Below are 20,207 nucleotides of genomic sequence, written 5' to 3' on the forward strand. Positions count from 1 at the left end.
GAAGGGGCAATTGCAAAATGGTATCTCAAGCAACCCAGATACCCCTACTGGCTTCTAGGAAACAAAGTGAGGAGGCAAATAAAAGAAAAATCACCCCAAACTGTAATGCTGGCCTCAATCCTGTGACCATTAGCACACCTCATTTTATATTCTGGCATTTTACTATGTTTAATGTTGCAAGAATTTTGAAGATTGTGTTTAAATACGAAGTGTGTTATCCTATTTTATTCATGTAGCTCTTATAGTTATGACGTACACTTATGAGCTCAGTTATTAACTTATTCCACTTATAACTTGTAAAAAAAAAAAGCTAAGGGGTTTTTATACAGAAGGTCCATTTTTCTCCTACTTATTTCGTTACTATTAATGGCCTTTAGAAATATTTGTACATTAGCTTAAGGAAAAGCGTTGCTATAAATGAAGTATTGTGAAATAAGCACAGATGAATCCATTCTAACAACATAACTGCTAGAGACTGGATTTGTTTTTTTCGGAGAGTCTTTTGACCATACTATCTCTACTTATTAAGCAAAATGTTAACCAAAACAGGTTATTTTCATTGTGAAATTTCATACCTATTTAAAAATGAGCATGTGTTTGTGATTTAAATTTACAGTGTTTCAAGTAACTTGTCAATTGCTCTTTCTAAAATCAGTAAAATAACAAGTATTAACATGCACCTAAATGAGAGGGCCATCCTTTGACTCTTTAGTTACTTCACATAAGCAGACAAACCCTACCATGTCATACGATACAAACAATTTTAATTGTGTAGTTACAGTCAATAACCACTCCTAGTCAGAACATTTCTGCATAAAGAAAATTGTGATACACTTATAAAAACAGCCAGCTGTAACAAAATAGCTGGTGTTTTCATAGCCATAAACTCATAAAAAAGAAATACACCTTTATACAGAAATTTTATACAGATGTAGCTTTAAAATTGATTGTAAACCAAAGGAAGACACATTGCAAACATCAATTATTTTCACATTAATTGCATAATTTTCTAAGGTGATCTATTAGTTTTATTTACCTAAGCTTATTTGCATGATAGTAAAAATTGCATACAACAATAAGAGTGAAGCTTATAGTATGAATTGCTTGGATAACATAGAGCACTTTTTATAGGCAACTGTGTAAAGCACATTTTCTCTATTTAAAACTTTTAAGACACTTTGTTTTACTGCCCATCAAAATACATTTATAAATAGAAAAGAATCAGTATGGTAACAAGAGAAGCAATATTACATTTAACGGAAACTTCCAAAAAATTAATTACAACGTGATGCTGCAAGATCTACAAATAAATAATGAGGACTAAATTGTGTTTCACATTTTCTTTTCCTTTTTTTAAAAAATCATGTAACAATGAGAATGAAAAAAAATTACAGTGAACTTTTATTTCCAAAATAAAAACAAATTTGAATTGCGGCAGTGCCATATAATACAAGGCATTTGTTGGCATATGTCATCTTTAAACTGCATTCCACAGTCTATAGTTCTTTTGTAACATACAATAGAGTAACAAACTCTTTTTTCCTTTTTTTTTTTTTAAATAAGGGGCGAGTTTCCAAAGATCAGTGTGGAGTGCTACAGAAATAATTATAGGAGAGGAAATCATAATCACAGAAGGTATAATGCTTGTTTGAGGCTCCAGAATAAGAACTAAAAAAAAAAAAAAAAAAAAAATCACTGGTTTCATGCTTACGGGGTACACATTTTGGTGCATCCCGTGAACACAAATTTTAATACCAAACAATCCTTGATGCTTCACCTGGGGCTGCCAAGCAGTTTGTAAAACAGAGTAAAACATTTAGTGCAGTCTGTATTATCCTTTTCCAACTTTTCTGTTTGTGCAAGTTTTTGAAGATTCATTGGCCAAACAATGAACAACAAAGGTTTTCTGAGAGAAGACAAGGTGGACTTTTCATTTTGTTAGTAAATACCAGTGGCACTGTTGAACGAAACAAATACTTATATCTCAGTCTTTCAAATCAGCATTAATGTCTGTGTTTCCTTCCACTGACAGCTCTTCTTCTAGTTTCACTGAAAAAAGGGTGTTAGTATTTTTATCTTGGACACTCTCTTCCAAATCCTTCAGCAGCTCCTCTTCTTTATATTCTGCCACATCGACCTCTAAACCGGAATTGTCCTTCAGTTTGCCGTGGTGCTTGAGATAGTACCGCTGGTTCTGAAAGAACTTGATGATGGTGTACTTGGGAAGGTCGAGCTGGGCAGACAGAGTCTGGATGGCCTCTTCGTCAGGGTACAGGCCTACGTCTTGTATGAAACTCTGGAGGATTCCCAAGGCTTCCACTGAAATTTTTGTTCGTGGCCGGGTCTTCTGTCGGTTTTCCTCATCTGACTCTGCTGGAGAGGCCACCGTGGGTTGCCGTGGGGGGAGCCGAGGGCCTGCCTGTGGCTGCTGCTGTGGCTGTGGAGGCGGCGGTGCCTGCTGCTGCTGCTGCTGCTGTTGCTGTTGCTGCTGCTGTTGCTGCAAAGAAACAAGGAGACAATCAGAGCTCTGCTATCGTGGAGTTCCACACAAAGCCGTCTACAATCAGGAAAAATGTGGTCCCGGATCCTACATATAGCTTCTTTGATAGGGATGAAGATTTAGAACGAAAAGGTAGGCCAGCGAAATGGCCGACAGCATTTACAAAAAAATCAAAATGATATGACTAGGAAGGGATGAATTAATACAGCTTTGGGGGGCTACTGCACTTACTTATCAGAGATCAGCAGAGGAAGTGAAAACTCAGTGCTCTGAAAATGTGAGCCATAAACTTCACTAGAAGGATACGCATCAAAGGCGAAGACAGCACATCAAATTATGATGTAAATAATTAACAAAGATTTAAAATGAAGATTGAGAGGAAAGAATTTCAATGACATTTCAGAAAGGTGAGCTACAGAGCAGTGGAGAAAGAAATTTGTGTTCTGCTCCATTTCATCAGATGGCCAGGAAGAATAGAAGATGAGCTTATGCTCTTATTCAGTGTTATCTGTCATGAGACTAAAGGATTTCTGATATTCTCACACTTGTGAATTTTCTATCAGACAGTTCCAATTTAATACACACACAATTTCTTACCAAATTGCACTAGGCTGACACTGCAAGTTTTTTTCTTACCTCAAAAGGTTCAATCCACTATACGACGGCTAGCGAATTGTTTTGTCTATAGTAAACTCAGATGTGATTAAGATTTAAATTTAGTGTATACAGACACTTTTTCATAATTAGTATATGTATATGTGCTACAATTTCCATACACAATTATACATAAATATGTGACACATGCACATACTGTACACTCGATATCCATAATTCTTATCAGCAAAGCAAATCAACCTAAGTGGCAAAATATTAGAATGCTGATACCGTGTCTATGCATTTCCTTTTATACCCCTAAGAAGCAATTTTATTAAAAACAACTTATATTTTCAAATAAGCACTTTTTAAATTAATTAACATATATCTTTCTCTTTTTTGTTTTTGCTAAACAGTAAGTTTTTCAGGCTTTTCACGATTATTTTAGTGCTTGATATCCTAAAGGGAAGCTCTTTGTCAACTTGTTTTATCTTTAATACACACTTGAGAATTTTTTTATCCTGGTAGATAAATAACTTTATTAGTTTTTAGTTATACGTATATATCTATATACACACACACATATATAATTTTTCACAGAAATACAAAAAAATTGCAGAATGCAGGTGATTCAACAGAGGTAGAATTTTAGGACTCTGGAAGGCAATGGCATTTTACTTTAAAAGAGAGCTAAAATCATCCCCTTTAACAAAAATAAGCTATACTACTCAAGTTCAATGACAACACGCTTTCTAAGCAACTGGGGCCCTAAGAGCACTAATGACTACCTGATCCCAGAACTTTTCCATCTAAATTCACAGAAGAGTGTCTTCAAGAGATGAATGGTGACAAGTTCCATGACATGACAAACAAAGCATAAGGCTGCATCTGCTGGCACAGTGAGCTCTGCCCACGACCATGGTTAGTAGGGTCTTTACAGGTTTGAAAATCCTGACCTGGGGGGCAGCTCTTTAGGTCACCCCCTCTCTGTGTCCCCTGCTGGCATAGGTAACTGTGCCCGCTCACCTGAGGCGCAGCACCGAGCCATGGTGCAGGGGTCGGCAGGCCTGGTAAGAAAACGCCTCTAGACTCTCCTTTCCCAAGGGTGGTGGGAGAGGGGCTCTAAAGGAAAGACAAACAGACATGACTCACCCCTAACCTACATTCTGTAAAGTGTGGGGAGACAGCTATTAAATACAAGGTGAAGGAAGGGCCAAGGACTGTAAAGCAAGATTCCAATTAAGCTTCCCTCCCCTCCTCTTTCTGGACAGAATCCAATGTATAAAATTGTGATTCTACAAACTTCCTTTATAGCAACAGCGGTTGCTCTTTTCCTCAGGGGCACTGTGGTATTAATTAAAAAATAGGTGGTGTTTTAAATTGTGATTTTTAAAAAACCCACCAAAATCTTAAGCTCTTAACACAAAACCCAATACCAACAAAGACATATTTGCCAAACGAGTGTAAAAAAGGGGTTCCTGTTGCTTTGGGGGTTGGGAAATGAGGAAAGAGGAACACAATACATATGTTGGAAAAAGTACGTTAATTTTCATTTTATCCCCCTGAGCAAGATGGCAGTGTATTGTTATCTCTTGCTAAAAAGCCTATGGTTAGACTGGCAGGAGGAAGAGAAACGCTAATTTCCCTGCTAAGTTTAAAGCTTTATTTACTTACTGCTATATTGAATTGGCCAAAGTAAACGAACCTGAATCTGCTCTGCTGGAACATGGATAATGTGGGGCGGCCTGTCGCCATGGTGATGCACGGCGTTGCTCTCCTGTTCATAAATGGCATCACGTTCTGGCTGAGGAAGACTGAGGAACCTTCGGATCATGGAGAGGTTCTCCCACAGGGTTCTGTTTTCTGGAGAAGGATCTTCTTTCCAGCGTAACAGCTCGCACAACCATCCCTTAGAGACAAGGGCATAATAGGTCAGTTTGTGCCTATGAGAGGGGCTGGCATTTTCCATTAGGAGCTAAAAAGGAAAAACCCTATGAATTAACTTTTTCATAAGCTCAGAACACACCACTCTGCTTTAAAAATTGTTTTTAACTTGTTAAGAGAGGTTATCTGTGGCTGTCAAGGAGGCAGACTGTTTCTAATCAAAGTTCAGATTTGCATCTCAAAGGAGGGACATATTTTTTCAGACTCTGAGGGTAAGAGAGCATTTATCACAGGTTTTTTAATATATGAAATAGGAGAAAAACAAAGTTGATGTGCTTCAGTCTTGCACAACTTTGCTATCTGATGAGTGGCTGGCCATCTGAGGATACTGAAGTGCCTAAGGGGGAGGACAGATTTTAGAAATAATTTTTTTCTAAAAGGATTTCCTAAGCTTGTAATTTTTGGATTTGAAAGAAAACTGTGTGTGAATATTTATGTGTGTACATGTATGAAACAGAAAGGACAGGTGCAATTACACCAGCAAGAATGTTGTCCAGTATAAGGCATGATTGGAATGGGCATTACAGGAATTTGCTATGAAAGAACTCTCCAATAAGAGACACTGGAGTCCTATTTTTCCGCCTGCTGCAGTGGGAGCATATTATTTGTCAGGCAAGAATTTAATAGGTTTCTTGGGCTAAGAGAGAAGGAAATGTCCAACGACTGCCAAAACCTGCACCTCTCTGATGCTTCCAAGGCCCAGTTTTTTACCCTGAGGTTATCTATCAAGAACTGAATGACCATGAGAATACATTTTCCAGTCATCTCGAGGCTTCACCTTGGCTGCCATGATGGACACTAAACAATGGAGTGAAGGGGAAGAGTGAGGGTGTCTGATCCAGACCCCCACCAGCCAAGGCAGCTACCCCTCAGCTGTTCTGCTGCCTGCTAATACCTCTCACCTGCAGTCTGCTCTCAAAAAATGTCTTGAAGCCATCTCTACACTTCTTCATTGACCTCCTCATCCCGGCTGACCAGTGACTGGCTGACCCAGTGGCACAAAGTCCTGCCCCTGTTTCTGAAAATGGACAACTTACTCTACCCTTCAATTTACTCTCTAGAGACAGTCATCCCCATTCTTCTTGCTCCCTCTCCCATCACTCTGGGGCTAGATTTTGCCTGAGACCACATCCTTACGGGACCTCTTTCTCTTCCCTATCCTCCTCCTTTCTCCCCGGGGCCCTCATCAAATCATGATCACCTGACTCCCCATCCTAGGCTCTGCATTTAGGGAACTTGATCTAAGACAAAGACATTTCTCGGAAATTTTAAATAAATTAGTCGGATGAAAATGGAAGTACAGTTTTTTTTTAAAATTATGTAATTTTTAGATCTAGCCAAGGAAGGTTTCGTTTCTTATGTTACCAGGGGTGAGGCCAGAGGATGGCATGGCTTTCCTTCCCTTCTCAAACTGAAACCATTAGAGAGAAAATTCTTCGACTACAATATATATAGTGGAAAGAAGCATGGCCTGTTCTCCCAAAAATGGCCTACTTGAAATATTTTAAAAGAAATGGCATAAAACTGACATATTGGCTTCCTAAGGTCTATCTGCTAACCAGCTCATCGTGACGACTGCTGTATCTCATGACATCTACTAGTATTCCTACTCAACAGGTCTTTTAATTAAGCAAATATATGCATGGGATGGTCTTGTAACCATGCACTCATTTGATGCCACTGAATGCATAATTCAAGGTTAAGACAGCAGGCAGTAAACTGAAGATTTACCTGAAAGACTGTTAACTAAATAAAACATAAAAATCATTGTGATGGCAATGTCACTGAATTTGCTTCTCTTCTAACCATGGCAATTCTATGTTTATTTCCAGAATACTATAATATGACATATTTCAGCTCTATTTATGTGAATATATTAACTATAAAACTGTAGTGAACATCTGAAGTATCTGAGACCCACTTGCATATGGTGCCCTGCAGATGTTTACTTAGCTTTTACTGGTAAATATTTGCCATCTGAATTAGGCCATGAAAATATACATTTTCCTACAACTAAGCTATTCTTTATACTTTACCTTTAAATTTTGTTGCTATGTATGTTTTAGATACATTATCTTCTGGTAGGCTTGAATATTAACTGTGGGTAAGATTACTTTCCCACTCCCCCTTGTCTGCCTCCTTTAGCTATCATAATTGACAGACCCCTCTACCCGAACACAGCAAATCACAGTTTTATATACCTTTCAAAAGAAGTTAGAGGTTCATAAAGAACACAGAAGATTTTTTTTAAACTCAGCTAGTATTCTACTATTGCAATAAATGCTAAACATTGAGCATCTAAGAATTTTTTTTTAGAAATAAATGCTTGTAACTAAAAATTGCTAAAAGTTAAATTAAGAATGATTCATGTAAGAAAAGCTTCTTGGAGAGAGCTGAAAAACTCCAGTGATTTTTCACATCCTTTAGAAACTTTTTAAAGTAATGCAGAGATCAGTTAGCACTTGGATATATGTGAAAAAACATGTGGATCACAGATGTTCTTTGGAAAAGAAAATCATTAGTTCTTTTAAAATGGCTAATAATGATAGCTAATTCCTAAACAATCACACTCATGCTGGTTTAACAAATATTTCAGAAAAAGAGCCCCGACTCATTCAACAAATATTTTGCTCATATTGTCACTTCTGTGTCTCTAGACTTACGAGACAGATCCTTATTTTTATTAATTGCCCATGACAAACATAACATTTCCAGTAGTTTGCTATTAACCTCTGCCCTTAAATAATACTTCTAATTCCTTATCTAAAAATAATTTGATGAATTATAAGTTGAAGCATGTCTCCGCTAGCCTTTCAAGAAATGCGATGATTTTAAGAGACTGAAATCAGATGCTTCTTAGAAAAATATTTAACGGTGCAGCTGGGAACTGTTAGCTCTAAAGGGTATTCCAAAAAAATTTAAAAGGGGGAGGGGTTGCTTCTCTTGATGTGCATTGCTCTTAAAAAAATAATGGAAAACAGACATTTTGACACATTAGCTCTCTGTCAGTGTAGAAATAAATTGGCTCATTCCCAATTTACACTGGCAAAAATAAGATAATTTATTCTAATGCTATTTAAATACCTTGGAATATTTTGACTACCTCAAATCCTATTGATTGTTACTCTATTAATAATGACAGTAATCTGATTTATGTTTTGCAGAAAATGACTAAAGAATCCAAATGCTTTCTAATGCTTCAGTACCTTTTTCTAGGTCAGTTTTTCCACAAGTGATATTGTTAGAACAAATAAACTTGGGAAGAAAATGAATATGTCACAATATTTTTAATATCTGACAAAAATAATGATCCCCCAAAGTACTGTACTAGTTTTTAAGTGATAACTGCATAGGCTTATGTGGGGGAGCAGAGATGAGGAATGAAATGCAGTGCTTTGTTGCAAAAACAAAAACAAAAAAACATCAAAAAAACAAAACAAAACATAATTACGTTTTCAAGAGAGGTCTCTGGGACTTGATATACATAAGACCATAGGAAGGAACAGGGAACTGTTCTCTAAATTAAATTAGCTCACAACTGTTTTGAACAGTAGAAAAGCCAAGCGACTAACAGCCTTAAAATAATGAGACCGATCCATTCTCAGAAAACTAAAATGGTACAAGGAGCAACCTAAACTTTAAATGTAGTAAATTTGCCAAGCAACATTACACTGCATATAAAGAGGGCAAAATAAAAACAGTAGCCACATGTAAATAAATTGGTAAAACTTTCAGGATGTTACTACTTTTCAAACTGACAAAGTTTAATTTGACACCTTCTGTTCTAAACCCTTTGTTTCTATTCAAAATCACGCCTTGAGCTGTTGCGATCAATCACAGTGCTCCCCCTATTACTTAAAAAAACTGGCATGGACACTGAATAAGCTGAAAATGCCATGCAGATGAATTCTGAGATAATATGTTCAAACCTGTTATATACAACACAAATCCTGTAAAGTTATGTATTGTAAACCTACGTTTATTGAGAACTAAAAGTCTTAAATCCATCTGCCACAAAGGAAATACTGTTATGTACTTTATAGTAACCAAGAACCATCTGCAAATGTCTTGCTACCGTAAGCAAGAAAATGGTGCAAAAGATGCTAAACCTAAGACTGCATGAAATAAATAACATTCTTTTGACGGGTTTTGGTTAGGGATCTGTTAAAGAAATATAAGATTGAAAAAAAAAAGGAAAAGAGAAAATGCAGAATAACTGCCAAATCAGTACTGCAAAAAAGCAAAACAAACTCAATGATAACACAATGGCAATTTATTATGGTCCATGAAACACATGACTGTATGCTCATTTTAAAGGAAAAATTAGCAGTTCTAAACTCAATATTCTAATGATGTGCTTTACTGACAAAATCTTGTTGTACCACATTTAAATAAAAATCCTGGCACCTTCATCTCTCAGCTGCTAATTTCCAACCGAACTCAATCTCTGATTTCCACTCCACTCTTTTTAGAACATTTAATTCAAGTCAATTCGCTTCTAACATTTTAACAGATAAGGAATGGGTGCACAATGATTTTAATTGAGTCAAGAAAGTAACCTCCTTTCATAAATGAATTTATTGTACTTTATAAAGCCTCACATGCATAAAAAGAGAACCCCTAACAAGGCCTGTTCTGTGACAAAGCTGGGAGTATGTAACATAACTACTTTTCCAGGAGGAAACAGACTTCGGTATTCGCTGAGAAAAAAAGTCATTTAATGCAATATACATATATGTATATATTATCATTATGTACATATACATTTTAAAACTAAGAGCTATAAAAAGAGAAAGAAAATGACAAATAATTCTTACTGCAACTAAGAAGGAAAAATACATCTGAAAAAAATAGAATGGTAATTTGAGTTCTATAAAGCAAAACATTTTACAGTCTGTATTTATTCCCCCTCACCCTCATCTTTTATGTGTTATTTGCAGGAATATTTTGTTCCAATCTCTGGGGCATATAGTATAAATAATATATGATATTAAAAGAAATCAATCTAAATAGGAAAGTATTTGATACAAACATTTTAGTGGAAAGCATGAATTACATTTCAGCAAGTAGTAGGAACAAGGATTAAGTACATAATCCATTAAATAGTACTTCTAACAAAAAATTCAGTATTGTAGACTAAACTACACCAGGCATTTGAATGAGTACATTTTCAACAACAACTAACTATAAAGCTAGCAATTTATCATTCAGCAAATAATTTTCTACTTTTAAAAGAATCTGTAAGTGTTACTTATGCTAATGAAGACAGTTTTTAATCTGCCCACAAACATGCTAATAGAGGGCAATTTTTTTTTTTTTTTTTTTTTTAAAACAAAGCTGTCGGCACTCAAGGATAATTTCATATCAGTGTGTTCTACAAGCTGGGGGAAAATGGGTTCTAATTGTCAGAGCTACCAAATCCTTCACCTTTAGCATAAAGGTTTAAAGATATCACAAAGATGCAAAGTGACTAATAATGTTTTAAACCACCCCTTTTTCTGTCTGAAAAAAAAACTAAAACAATATTACAACAGTATCTTTACAGAAGGGTTCTATTTTCATATGTTTTATGCACACTCTGCCTCAAAGGTACTATTTAAATATATACTTTCGGCGGTGGGGTGGGGGCAGGGGGCTAATGCAGAAACACCCAAGGCCTAACGGAGATACAACCCCATTTCTAGGTGTGAGGTCTAAATGCTTCACACACCCACTTGTGACCTTTTTTCATGAAGAATCGTAACACTGTGCAGTGAGAAACAAAACAGTGGCAAAGCAATACTGAAAGCATTTTAAATTATTTACTAGGTTAAAAGGGTGAAATGATACTTTAAATACATCAAATTTCATCATCTAGACCATTTTTTGGTGGCAAAGTGGTATTGATCTTTCCAAATGCTTAAAATTAACTATTTTCCAGAAGGTCATTATTTGATTAAAGGCATTAAAGTTGAGGGCAAGAAGCGATGCACTTTTTCTTCTTTCCCATTCAAATAATCATATAATTTAATATAAACCATCCCATCATGTCCTGTAATAAAAACACTTGTCTTAAGATATTGTTCTTTACCTAACATATTAACCTTTAAATGTTATGAAGTTCTTTAGAAGAAAAACCTTTGCTAAAGCAGATTATTCTATAACATTATGAGAGGCCCCCACCATTAACATTAATAAAGATACATGTTCTCCTCTATGGAATTAGTAGGAAATGCATTAATCTTTCTCTCCAGCTTAATAACATCTACTTTGTGTAAAGTGAAAAGAACCTCAGCTGGCACTGTAAGTAACTTTTCCTGCTAAGTTAACATTGGACTTATTAAAGAAAACATGGAAGATAAATTTGAACAGAGACGTGCCAGTAAATGCATTTTCCATTCTAAAAGTAGCACATTACATCCACTTGATTCAAAGACGGGTTTTAAAAAGGAAATATATTTTAAAAGGCATATGTGTGTGCACATATGTATCCCCCAATATGTTTATTTTTCAAAGTGTGGTTTCTGATACTTATATTTGCTGAAAGAAAAAAATAATAATAATCTTTTTAAATGTTACTATTCTTAACTTCTAAACTGTTACTTTTTTTGAATTCTCTCTAGAGGCTCCAGTTTATTTAAGAGACTGAGTATCTTAGCCAAAAATTTGTGCGTTCCAATACTGGGGTAATAATAGGGCATAAAATGGCTATCAGGAAATTTTTTGCTTGAGTTAATTTTTGCCACTTAGACATTAAGAAGTTAAACACCTCTAGCAGAGTTTCTAAAGGTTACACATAAGGAAAATTATTAGCATAAACCTGGAGAAAAATTTCTATTAAAATTTTGTGAACTTGGAAGGAATACTCACAGTCACTAGTAAATGATCTTTTTCAATTTTGTTTACAATTTAATCAGATAAAAAGGTGCAAATCATTTGTTTTTAATGGTATTTATGTTTACCTCTTTTCTACTTTTTCAAAGCCACTAACTTTGGGGCACGTGGATTTGGTGGTTTTTCTTAGGCTACAAATCATTTGGTCCATAACAAGATTATCAAATGACAACCTGGCCAGAGCAGATACAAATGGTTCTGACTTAAATAGGTTGTTGAGCAAGAAGATCTCACATTTTAAAGAATATTTTCAGAGGGAGAATTTGAGAAGGGGGGAGAAAAAAAAAAACAGGAATGAACATAAAAGTATAAAATTCTAGACAACCCATTAAACCAGTTAGCAAAAAGAGGAGCTCTTAATTGAAATAGAGAATTTCCCAAAAAAAGGTCTGAATTTATTTTTAAAACATTAGATTTGGAAAATACCTAATTTGAAAGTTTAATTTTCATATATATGTCAAACCTGCTTTTAGGGCAGTTTAGTCAAAGCTGAAACAAAACAAATAAAATTCTGGCTTATGTATCTGATACTTGAATCAGGACTCTGAAAAAAAATGTTCCTGTTTTTTTCTCATCAGCCTAAGACATATTTTTGACATTACATAAATTTCAGTGATATGATCTGGCTCCTATTTAACATTTATGCACTTTCTCTTCAAATGTCAATTTTCTCCTCCTTCTTCATAGCTGGTATCATTAAAAAAACAGAAAACTCAATACTCCGAAGGTTCATGCTGTAGTATTTTCATCCGTTTTAGTCTCTCTTTCTATCATTAAGAACCATCTACTCCTTTCCATTCTACCGCTATTGACTTGTCAGAACTGGAGCACCTCTTCCTGGAATTACTCTGTTAGACAACAACATTCTTTTTTAATTACTTCCAATGGGCAATTATTTTGATATCTGAACAAAAATGCTTTTAAGTAATCATTCGTTTTCCTCTCTTAAGTTAGGGAAAAAGTAAGTCAATGATGACCAGAGTTTTCAAGAAGAACAGATAACCAGTGTCATCACACAGAGTTGATGTGATTCCTACAAAAAAGCACATTAATCTGATGTTTAATTTCGTCCATGAAACTTACTGATAGGTAAAGAAACGGGTTTCATTAAGCTTCCTTGAAACCTCTTAGCCATCTTTGTGATATCTTTGTAAATCAGATACCAGAGTGAGAATCATTACATTAGTCTTCCACTTTCAAACTGCCCATAGTTACCCTACTGTGCACCATGACCTTCAGTGGCTTCCCAAGGTAGGAGAAAAGTTCACCCTCTCAGGGGCTGTTTTTGAGGTTCCTCCCAATGACACTGATGTCCAAATCTGTTGGACTATTTATTAGCTATTGCTGAGCACTGCCCTACATTCTATTCTCCATTCCTTATACAATTCTCTCTAATGGGAAAGCCCTTTCTCCTATTTTTTTTTTTTTTTTTTGGTGCCCATTCAAATACTACTTGTCTTTCAAGACATGCTCAAGCACTTCTGTATGCCAATAAAATGATTATATCTCATATAGGCATTTATCTATGTGAACTTGAATAATGTTTCTGAGCCTCAAGATTCTTCCTCTACAAACTGTAGATAATAATGGTAATCTCACAGGATAGTAGCCGGTACAAGTGAAACAGAATACATTCAGCCCAATGCCTGCTCCATGGTAACTACCAAAGGTCTTATAAACTCTATTGAAAGCACTAGCCTTAAATGTCTCCAAGCACATTTGGGAAAACCTGGAATTCAAAAATAACTATTAGTGCACGTCACTAATAACTATTAGTGACGTGATAAACGTCATTGATGGGCAGACATCAAGTGGGATCCACGTGGAGAAGAAGAGTTGAGGTAGGGTTGTCAAGGAATTATTCATTGATGAAGAGAAATACTGGCTTGGATTTGAAAAGGGGACAATATTTAAAATAGGAAAAATAATAAATAACAGAACAAGATGAATTAGCAGGAGGCTGGGAAAACAGACCAGTTGCTTTTGAACTGACTGTCTATGACCCTTTTTTAATAGCTCTTTACCATACTTTCTTGAGAATACTACTTAGTTACTGTAACCTCATTTCCTCTACTGGACTTTTAAGATCTATTTGTTAAGAAGCCTGGGTTTTAATTTGAATATCTATTCTACCATTTATCATAGCCTTGTAACCTCAGGCAGATTACTCAAGTTCGCTAAACCTCAATTTTCTGCTCTATAAAATGGGGTCTAATTTTACCACTTAATTCACAGGGTTGTGAGAATTAAGTAAAATAATGCATGAAAAGGGCTTGGCACACAATAACAGTATGATAAATGTAAGCTATTATTATTTTATGGTTATTATCACACGAGGGATTTGAATATCAAGGGGGCTAATGAAAATAATTCAGTTACAGTATTCCAATCTGAACCAAGCATCTTCCCCTAAGCCAGTTTCTCCTCCTAGGAAGTTTTACTCAGTTAATAGTATTACCACATACCCAATCACCCAGGCTGAAAGGCTGTTATCTGAAGCATACATTGGTATAGTATTTCTGAAGGACACTGTGAATTGCAGAATGTGGAAATATCTAGCAATCATCTGTAAAACACAAATGCCTTTTTGATCCAACAATTTCACTTTTAAGGATTTAAGGAAATAAGGATATGTACAAATATTTAACTATAATGTTTACATTCATATTATTTGTACTAGCAAAAGTTGAATATAGCCTAAATACACCTCAGTGGGGAATTAAATGGTATGTTCAGCACATGAATAAACGTAAGACATACATGCATACACACATATATACATACAGATAGATACATGTGCATGTATGTGTGTATGTATATAGAGTGTCAATCAGGATCCTTAAGGTGGTCATCTCTAGGTGATTAAATTTATGGATAATTTTACGTTTTTCCTTATGCCTATATCTTCTACTTTTTCTATAGTAGCTAGGTATTAGTTTTGTAATAAAAATATATAGCAAGTGGCTTTAACTAAAAATCTAACTTTTCTTGTCTGTCTCTCCCATAACTGATGAATTCCTGTCAATACTCCCTCAAACATCTCTTGAATTTGTTCCTTCTTTTCCATTCCTCCTGCTGTGGTTCAGTCCCACAGCATTTCTTCAATAATCTAATTCTGATGGGCTTCTTTATTCCAGCCCACCCCCAACCCTGCTATTTGAGTTACATTTATCACAAACAAATGTGAACACAAACAGCCCTTTGAGTGGCAAACTCCTCACTTTCCTTCACCCAAAGAGCTTGGAAACACCCTGAGGCTCACACTTCAATGAGTGAATGTAAAAATGCGGCAAAAGATTCACCACAACAAATTCAAGCAGCAGCAAATGGGGGTACACAGAAAGACACAAAAACGGCCCAATCTGGGCCATTTAGTGGTAAAATACTGTATACACTTCTGCAATTTCTGAGGGCTCATGTATAGTAGCAAAGTCCAACAATTTGTATTCATAATGTTGCTTCTGTATTAAAAAAAAATAAGGTTCAAATTGAGCTCAGCATAATAGGTTTAAGACAGGACAGCACCATAAAAACCTCTGTCAAAGGCAAATAAAATAATTATTTTCTTTAAAAAGAAGAATTTATGCTAGGAAACTTTACTTTTCCTAAATTTCTTAACCCAAATGAGTATGTGCTCTCATATTGCAATGTTATGAAGCAAATTTATTATGTTGCTTCCTAAAGTCACTATTAAAAATTTACAATATTTATTTTCCTATTCAAAATAATGAAGGTCATTAAGAAAAAATATTGCTGAATATTCATATATGCCATGTGCAAAAAAACAAAAAAAACACCCAAAACCCCAAACCCAAAACCCCACATAAATATAAGAAATCACAAAAAGAATAACTTTAAGGTGACAATTTACCTGACAGGGTGGTTTGTTTGCTTACAAAAATAATTTACTACCAGGTTGATTTGGATAAATATTTCTGCCACTGCATTTTAAATTGATTTATGTAAAACTTTTCAACACTGCATGTATATCCTAAAATGAGCTACACTCCCTATTATGCATATTTAGGGACTGGGAATTAAAAATTTAAATATTCCCTCTATGATGTTTTAGGAGAGATAACAAAAAATTTTTAAAAGCAGAGCAAGGCAATTTGGGACTGTAAAAGTTAGGGAATCACATCCTAAGAGGAACAAGCAAGCAGGGTCACCATGAGCTCCCAACTTGCCTATGATTTTGCTGATAAAGTAACACCCATTTTGTGGCCAAAACCACAGCGTTTTATCCATTATACAAACTTGCTAATCAGAAGCTGGCTTAATTTGAAAGACCCAAATCTTGTGATTTACAAGTAGGCATTAAGAAAGGCAATCATAAATATTTCTAGAAGCATCATGTGGGTCTCAGTGACAATGGCCGGGTTATAATTTTACCAATAAAAGGAGACAAGGGAGACTGGGGCTTTGCACAGACTGTCTCAATCACTCCTCTGATCACATTTTACATCTGGGGAAAGCAAGCTCAGAGAAGGCTCCAGGGGAGAATGGCAGCAGTGAAGCATGACCCTACTCCGTCCTTGTGAGCCCACTCCAGCGCCTCTTCCCACCGTCCCACACTGACTCCCTTTGGAATAGGTTGGCATTTGTGAGAGTAATATTGGGAGCTGATTAAAATTTACTTCTGCAGCATTCTATCCTCCTACAAAGAATTTCTGAGTACCATCTATGTGCTAGTCATTGTGTAGGCTAACAGGAGATGTGGGGACAAAACTTCTTGTCCAGTGAGGTAAGAACCACTTAAACTTCAGGTTTAAGTTGATACTAAAGGTATAGTTAGTTCAATTGGAAAAAGAAATGTCTAATCTAAAAGCAAAGGCATTCTCTCACAAAGTCCTACAGCACTGCATGTGGGCATGCGAATACCAGAGAAAAGGTTGTCTGTAAGGTTTCTGTTTTGGTGGTTGTTTTAAATGTCACTGCATCATTGTTACCTCTGTTTACATGCTTTGGAGTGAAGGATGCTTGAAGAGCAAGCATACCAAAATGCAATAAACAAAAAGTAAATGTTTCTTAGGTTAATTTGAGAATCCCTCGGCTCATGTGATAAAATATATATATATTTTTTTCCTCTACAAAATTTATCTAATCATTGATCTTATCTCTTGTGCCATGGACCCTTCTGGGAGTCTGATAAAGCCCATGGATGCCTTTTCAGAACAGCGTTTTTATGTGCCTGAAATAAAATACATAAGATTACAAAGAAAACCAATTATACTGAAATACAGCTATCAAAAATTTGTGATACAGTGTCATATACATACTTCTTTATTAACACACTAAATAACAAGGTTTAGCAACAGATCTAATAACTACTGTAATTTTATAATGATGGGCATAAATGATATTTTAAGATATCTAGAACATAATAGGATATGAAAATATTGTGTTTTTTTAATGGTGACAAATTCATGGGTATTGCTACTGTGATTTGTTGCCTATATTGATAATTGAATAAAATGCCAACTTTCAGTAAGAAGAGGTTAGAGAAAATAGTCATTTTTTTCATCCAAGTTCATGGGTCCCTGGGGGAGAAGGTGGGCCAAGGTTAAGAACCCGTAAATGGGTGGCCCTTCCTCTTACCCCACAAAAACGTGTGTCTGTATACATACATAGCTATCAAACATGTATCTATGTATACATACACACATGTACGTATAGACACACTTCAAATACTGTTCCAGAATTATCTCCTATAAGTTCTTAACATATTAGAAAATCTTAGTATTTATGGATTTGTGAAACAAATTTCCTTTTTTATCTTTTTTGCCACTAAGAGGACCAGGACTCTTAGAGATGGGTTAGAGAAGAACAGTCACTACCACAGGGGTTCCTAGACTGTGTCCTTAGTAGCCCCAGGTTTCCATTAGAGGTGTTTCAGAAGTACCCGCATTGTGTATGTGTAGGGTAAGGGGTTGATGAGAAGGTCCCTTCCCCCATTCAATCCTCAGGTCAATCCAAATGGAGAAAACTTTCATCTGATTTATATATTTCAGTTCTGAATGAGATTTCATTAATTAAATGATGGTTCTACAGCTTACAATTTTTGGTTTACAATTGCACTAGCACATATATACCTCACTGTTTTCCTGGTCCTGTTACAAATGCAGAGATTGGGCTTACAATTTCTGAATAATGCATCTGAATTCTTACTGGGTTATTGACATCATATCATCCAAGTAATTTTAAAGGTAAGTAAGATTAGCAGAGTATCCTTTCAGAAATGTCTACCTGCCAGGAGAACACCAACAAGTTTTTCCAAAGACACAGGGGTTTTCCAAATAGAAGGAGATACGGTAGGACAAATACAGGATAGAGGCAGGATACAGAATGGAAGAGTGGCACAAGCACTGGATGTGTGGGTGGGTAGGGTGGGGGACGGGAGTGGCTCTGCAAATGCTAGGAAACTAGCAGTGATCAAATACCAGTCCCTGCTCTCTCATCACTGCCTCTCAAAGAGCACATGGCTATACAGTCTTTGTCTGTCTAACTACCTGCCTTGTGCCTTGTCTTCCAGTCTAATAGAAGATCAAAGAAGGTGAGTAGAAAAGATGGTAAGGGGGGAGACAGATAGAAAATAATTGAGCACATAACCGTCTCATAACTTTATATTATATGTGGCTCAATGCTAATATGCTCAGAAATACAAGCATAAACTGCTGTTTAGAAATTAAGCTTGATGGATAAGGCTTTCGTCCTTATGGTTAACCAGGGTCCAAGCTATTTAGTCTCTTTAATCAAAATACTAAAATAAAATCATTACCCATTAGGCTATTACCCTTCCCCCAATCTCCAAACATACAAGCAAAAATTAATTGCAAGCCAGGAAGAAAGAAGGTAATTTAGACAGTAACAGCTTGGCATGGATTAAGCTAGATTTCCAAATAACATTTGTCTGTTTGTGAACGTATATTTTATTTACAACCTTCACTTCCTTGACCTTGTTGAAAGTAATTTATTTTTACCTAATCTGCATTTCATTTAAACAATCAAAAACTTCATCAATGAACCAGTCAAGTAACACCCATGACAAGTAGCACTCCTGTTGATACCATAAGTAAAATGGGTAAACATTTAAACGAGACATTTGGGGATGGACACATCTCAGCAGCTATTAAATGCTACAGGTACCAATTTATAAACTTGCAAAAATGGATTTCAAGGTATTCTCTCAAATGAGCTGTCACTCCCTGCTTCCTTTTCCTTTGTGTTTACTCCCTATCTCCCTAATCTCTTCCAAATCTGACTTCTCATCAATCGAGTATTCTCACATTGCCCTGTTTTCCCGTTTAATGTGCTATTAAAGTTTTTAATGTGCCAGAAAAAAACTTGTATCAATCAATCAATCAATCAAAAGAGCAGCTAAGGGTGGATCTTCAGGCATCAATTGAAAAGCAAACAAAAAAAGAGACATATTTAAAGAGGAAAGTCTTTAGCAACTTTCAAATCATATCATGCTAGCAATCACCACCCTACCACATATTAAACCAATCCCATTCCCCAATGGAATTCAGCTCATCTCATACTCTATACTGTACTGATGCTGCTAGGTCTCTGTATGATAAAAGGGAGAGTTCCCAGTCATCTATCAACAAGTCTCAGATGAAGAGCGTATATCAATCACGAGCTCAACTCACACCACGTAATATGGAGTTCATATACGGGATTCCAACAATCAATTCAACCCATTATATGCCACGCATAAATAACCCTTCTTGGCTCTAGACCCCAAAATATCACTTTTCCGCCTATCCCCCAAACTAAGCCCTTCCATTATTCAAACTCTTACCTTTTGTTTCCCAGACTAAAACACCTGTCAGCAGTGTCTTCAATCAAAATAGCATCCTCTGTAATACTTGTGTACCTGTTTCAATCACAAACACACAGACCTAGAACTTCAAGGGACATTAGATATACTATGATCTAACCTATTTTACTTTCCTGAAGGGGAAGTTCAATGTCTGAGAGGTTAAATGGCTTGCCTGGGGCTACACAGCAGGTTAGCAGTGGAACTGGGACTACCACTCTTTGCAATTCCCAATGTTTTCCACGAATGATGCAATTCATGTACAAGTTGTTAGGTAAGACATCGGTGAGTTTGCAAATTAGGTACTATTACCTTATTTCTATATTATGTAGAAAATCAGGAGCCATGCCCTCCAGTTCCTTTCAGATTAGGCTACACTGCAAATGACACTGATGACTTCAACAATGATGATGAAAAATGAAGACAGTGGGTCCAGAAGAAAACAACAAAGAACATTAAAAGGAATCACTTTTC

General features: G+C 35.9%; 1 protein-coding gene across 7 annotated transcripts in view; it reads right to left on the reverse strand.

The window, feature by feature from the left end:
• Positions 1-744: 744 nt before the first annotated feature.
• Positions 745-20,207, reverse strand: part of SATB1 (SATB homeobox 1) — a 97,103-nt gene continuing 77,640 nt past the window's right edge. For 4 of the 7 annotated variants that reach the window (XM_063611406.1, XM_063611407.1, XM_063611405.1 and 1 more), the window contains exons 10-12: positions 4,800-5,003; positions 4,121-4,216; positions 745-2,497 (exon numbers count right to left, since the gene is read on the reverse strand). In XM_063611406.1, coding sequence (XP_063467476.1) covers positions 1,985-2,497; positions 4,121-4,216; positions 4,800-5,003 — 813 coding nt within the window. In that variant the 3' untranslated portion in view covers positions 745-1,984. The remainder of the gene's footprint in view (positions 2,498-4,120; positions 4,217-4,799; positions 5,004-20,207) is intronic. The other 3 variants (XM_063611409.1, XM_063611408.1, XM_055295549.2) reach the window with 1 other exon arrangement.

Source organism: Symphalangus syndactylus, chromosome 10 (assembly GCF_028878055.3).
Source record: "Symphalangus syndactylus isolate Jambi chromosome 10, NHGRI_mSymSyn1-v2.1_pri, whole genome shotgun sequence".
NCBI lineage: Eukaryota > Metazoa > Chordata > Mammalia > Primates > Hylobatidae > Symphalangus > Symphalangus syndactylus.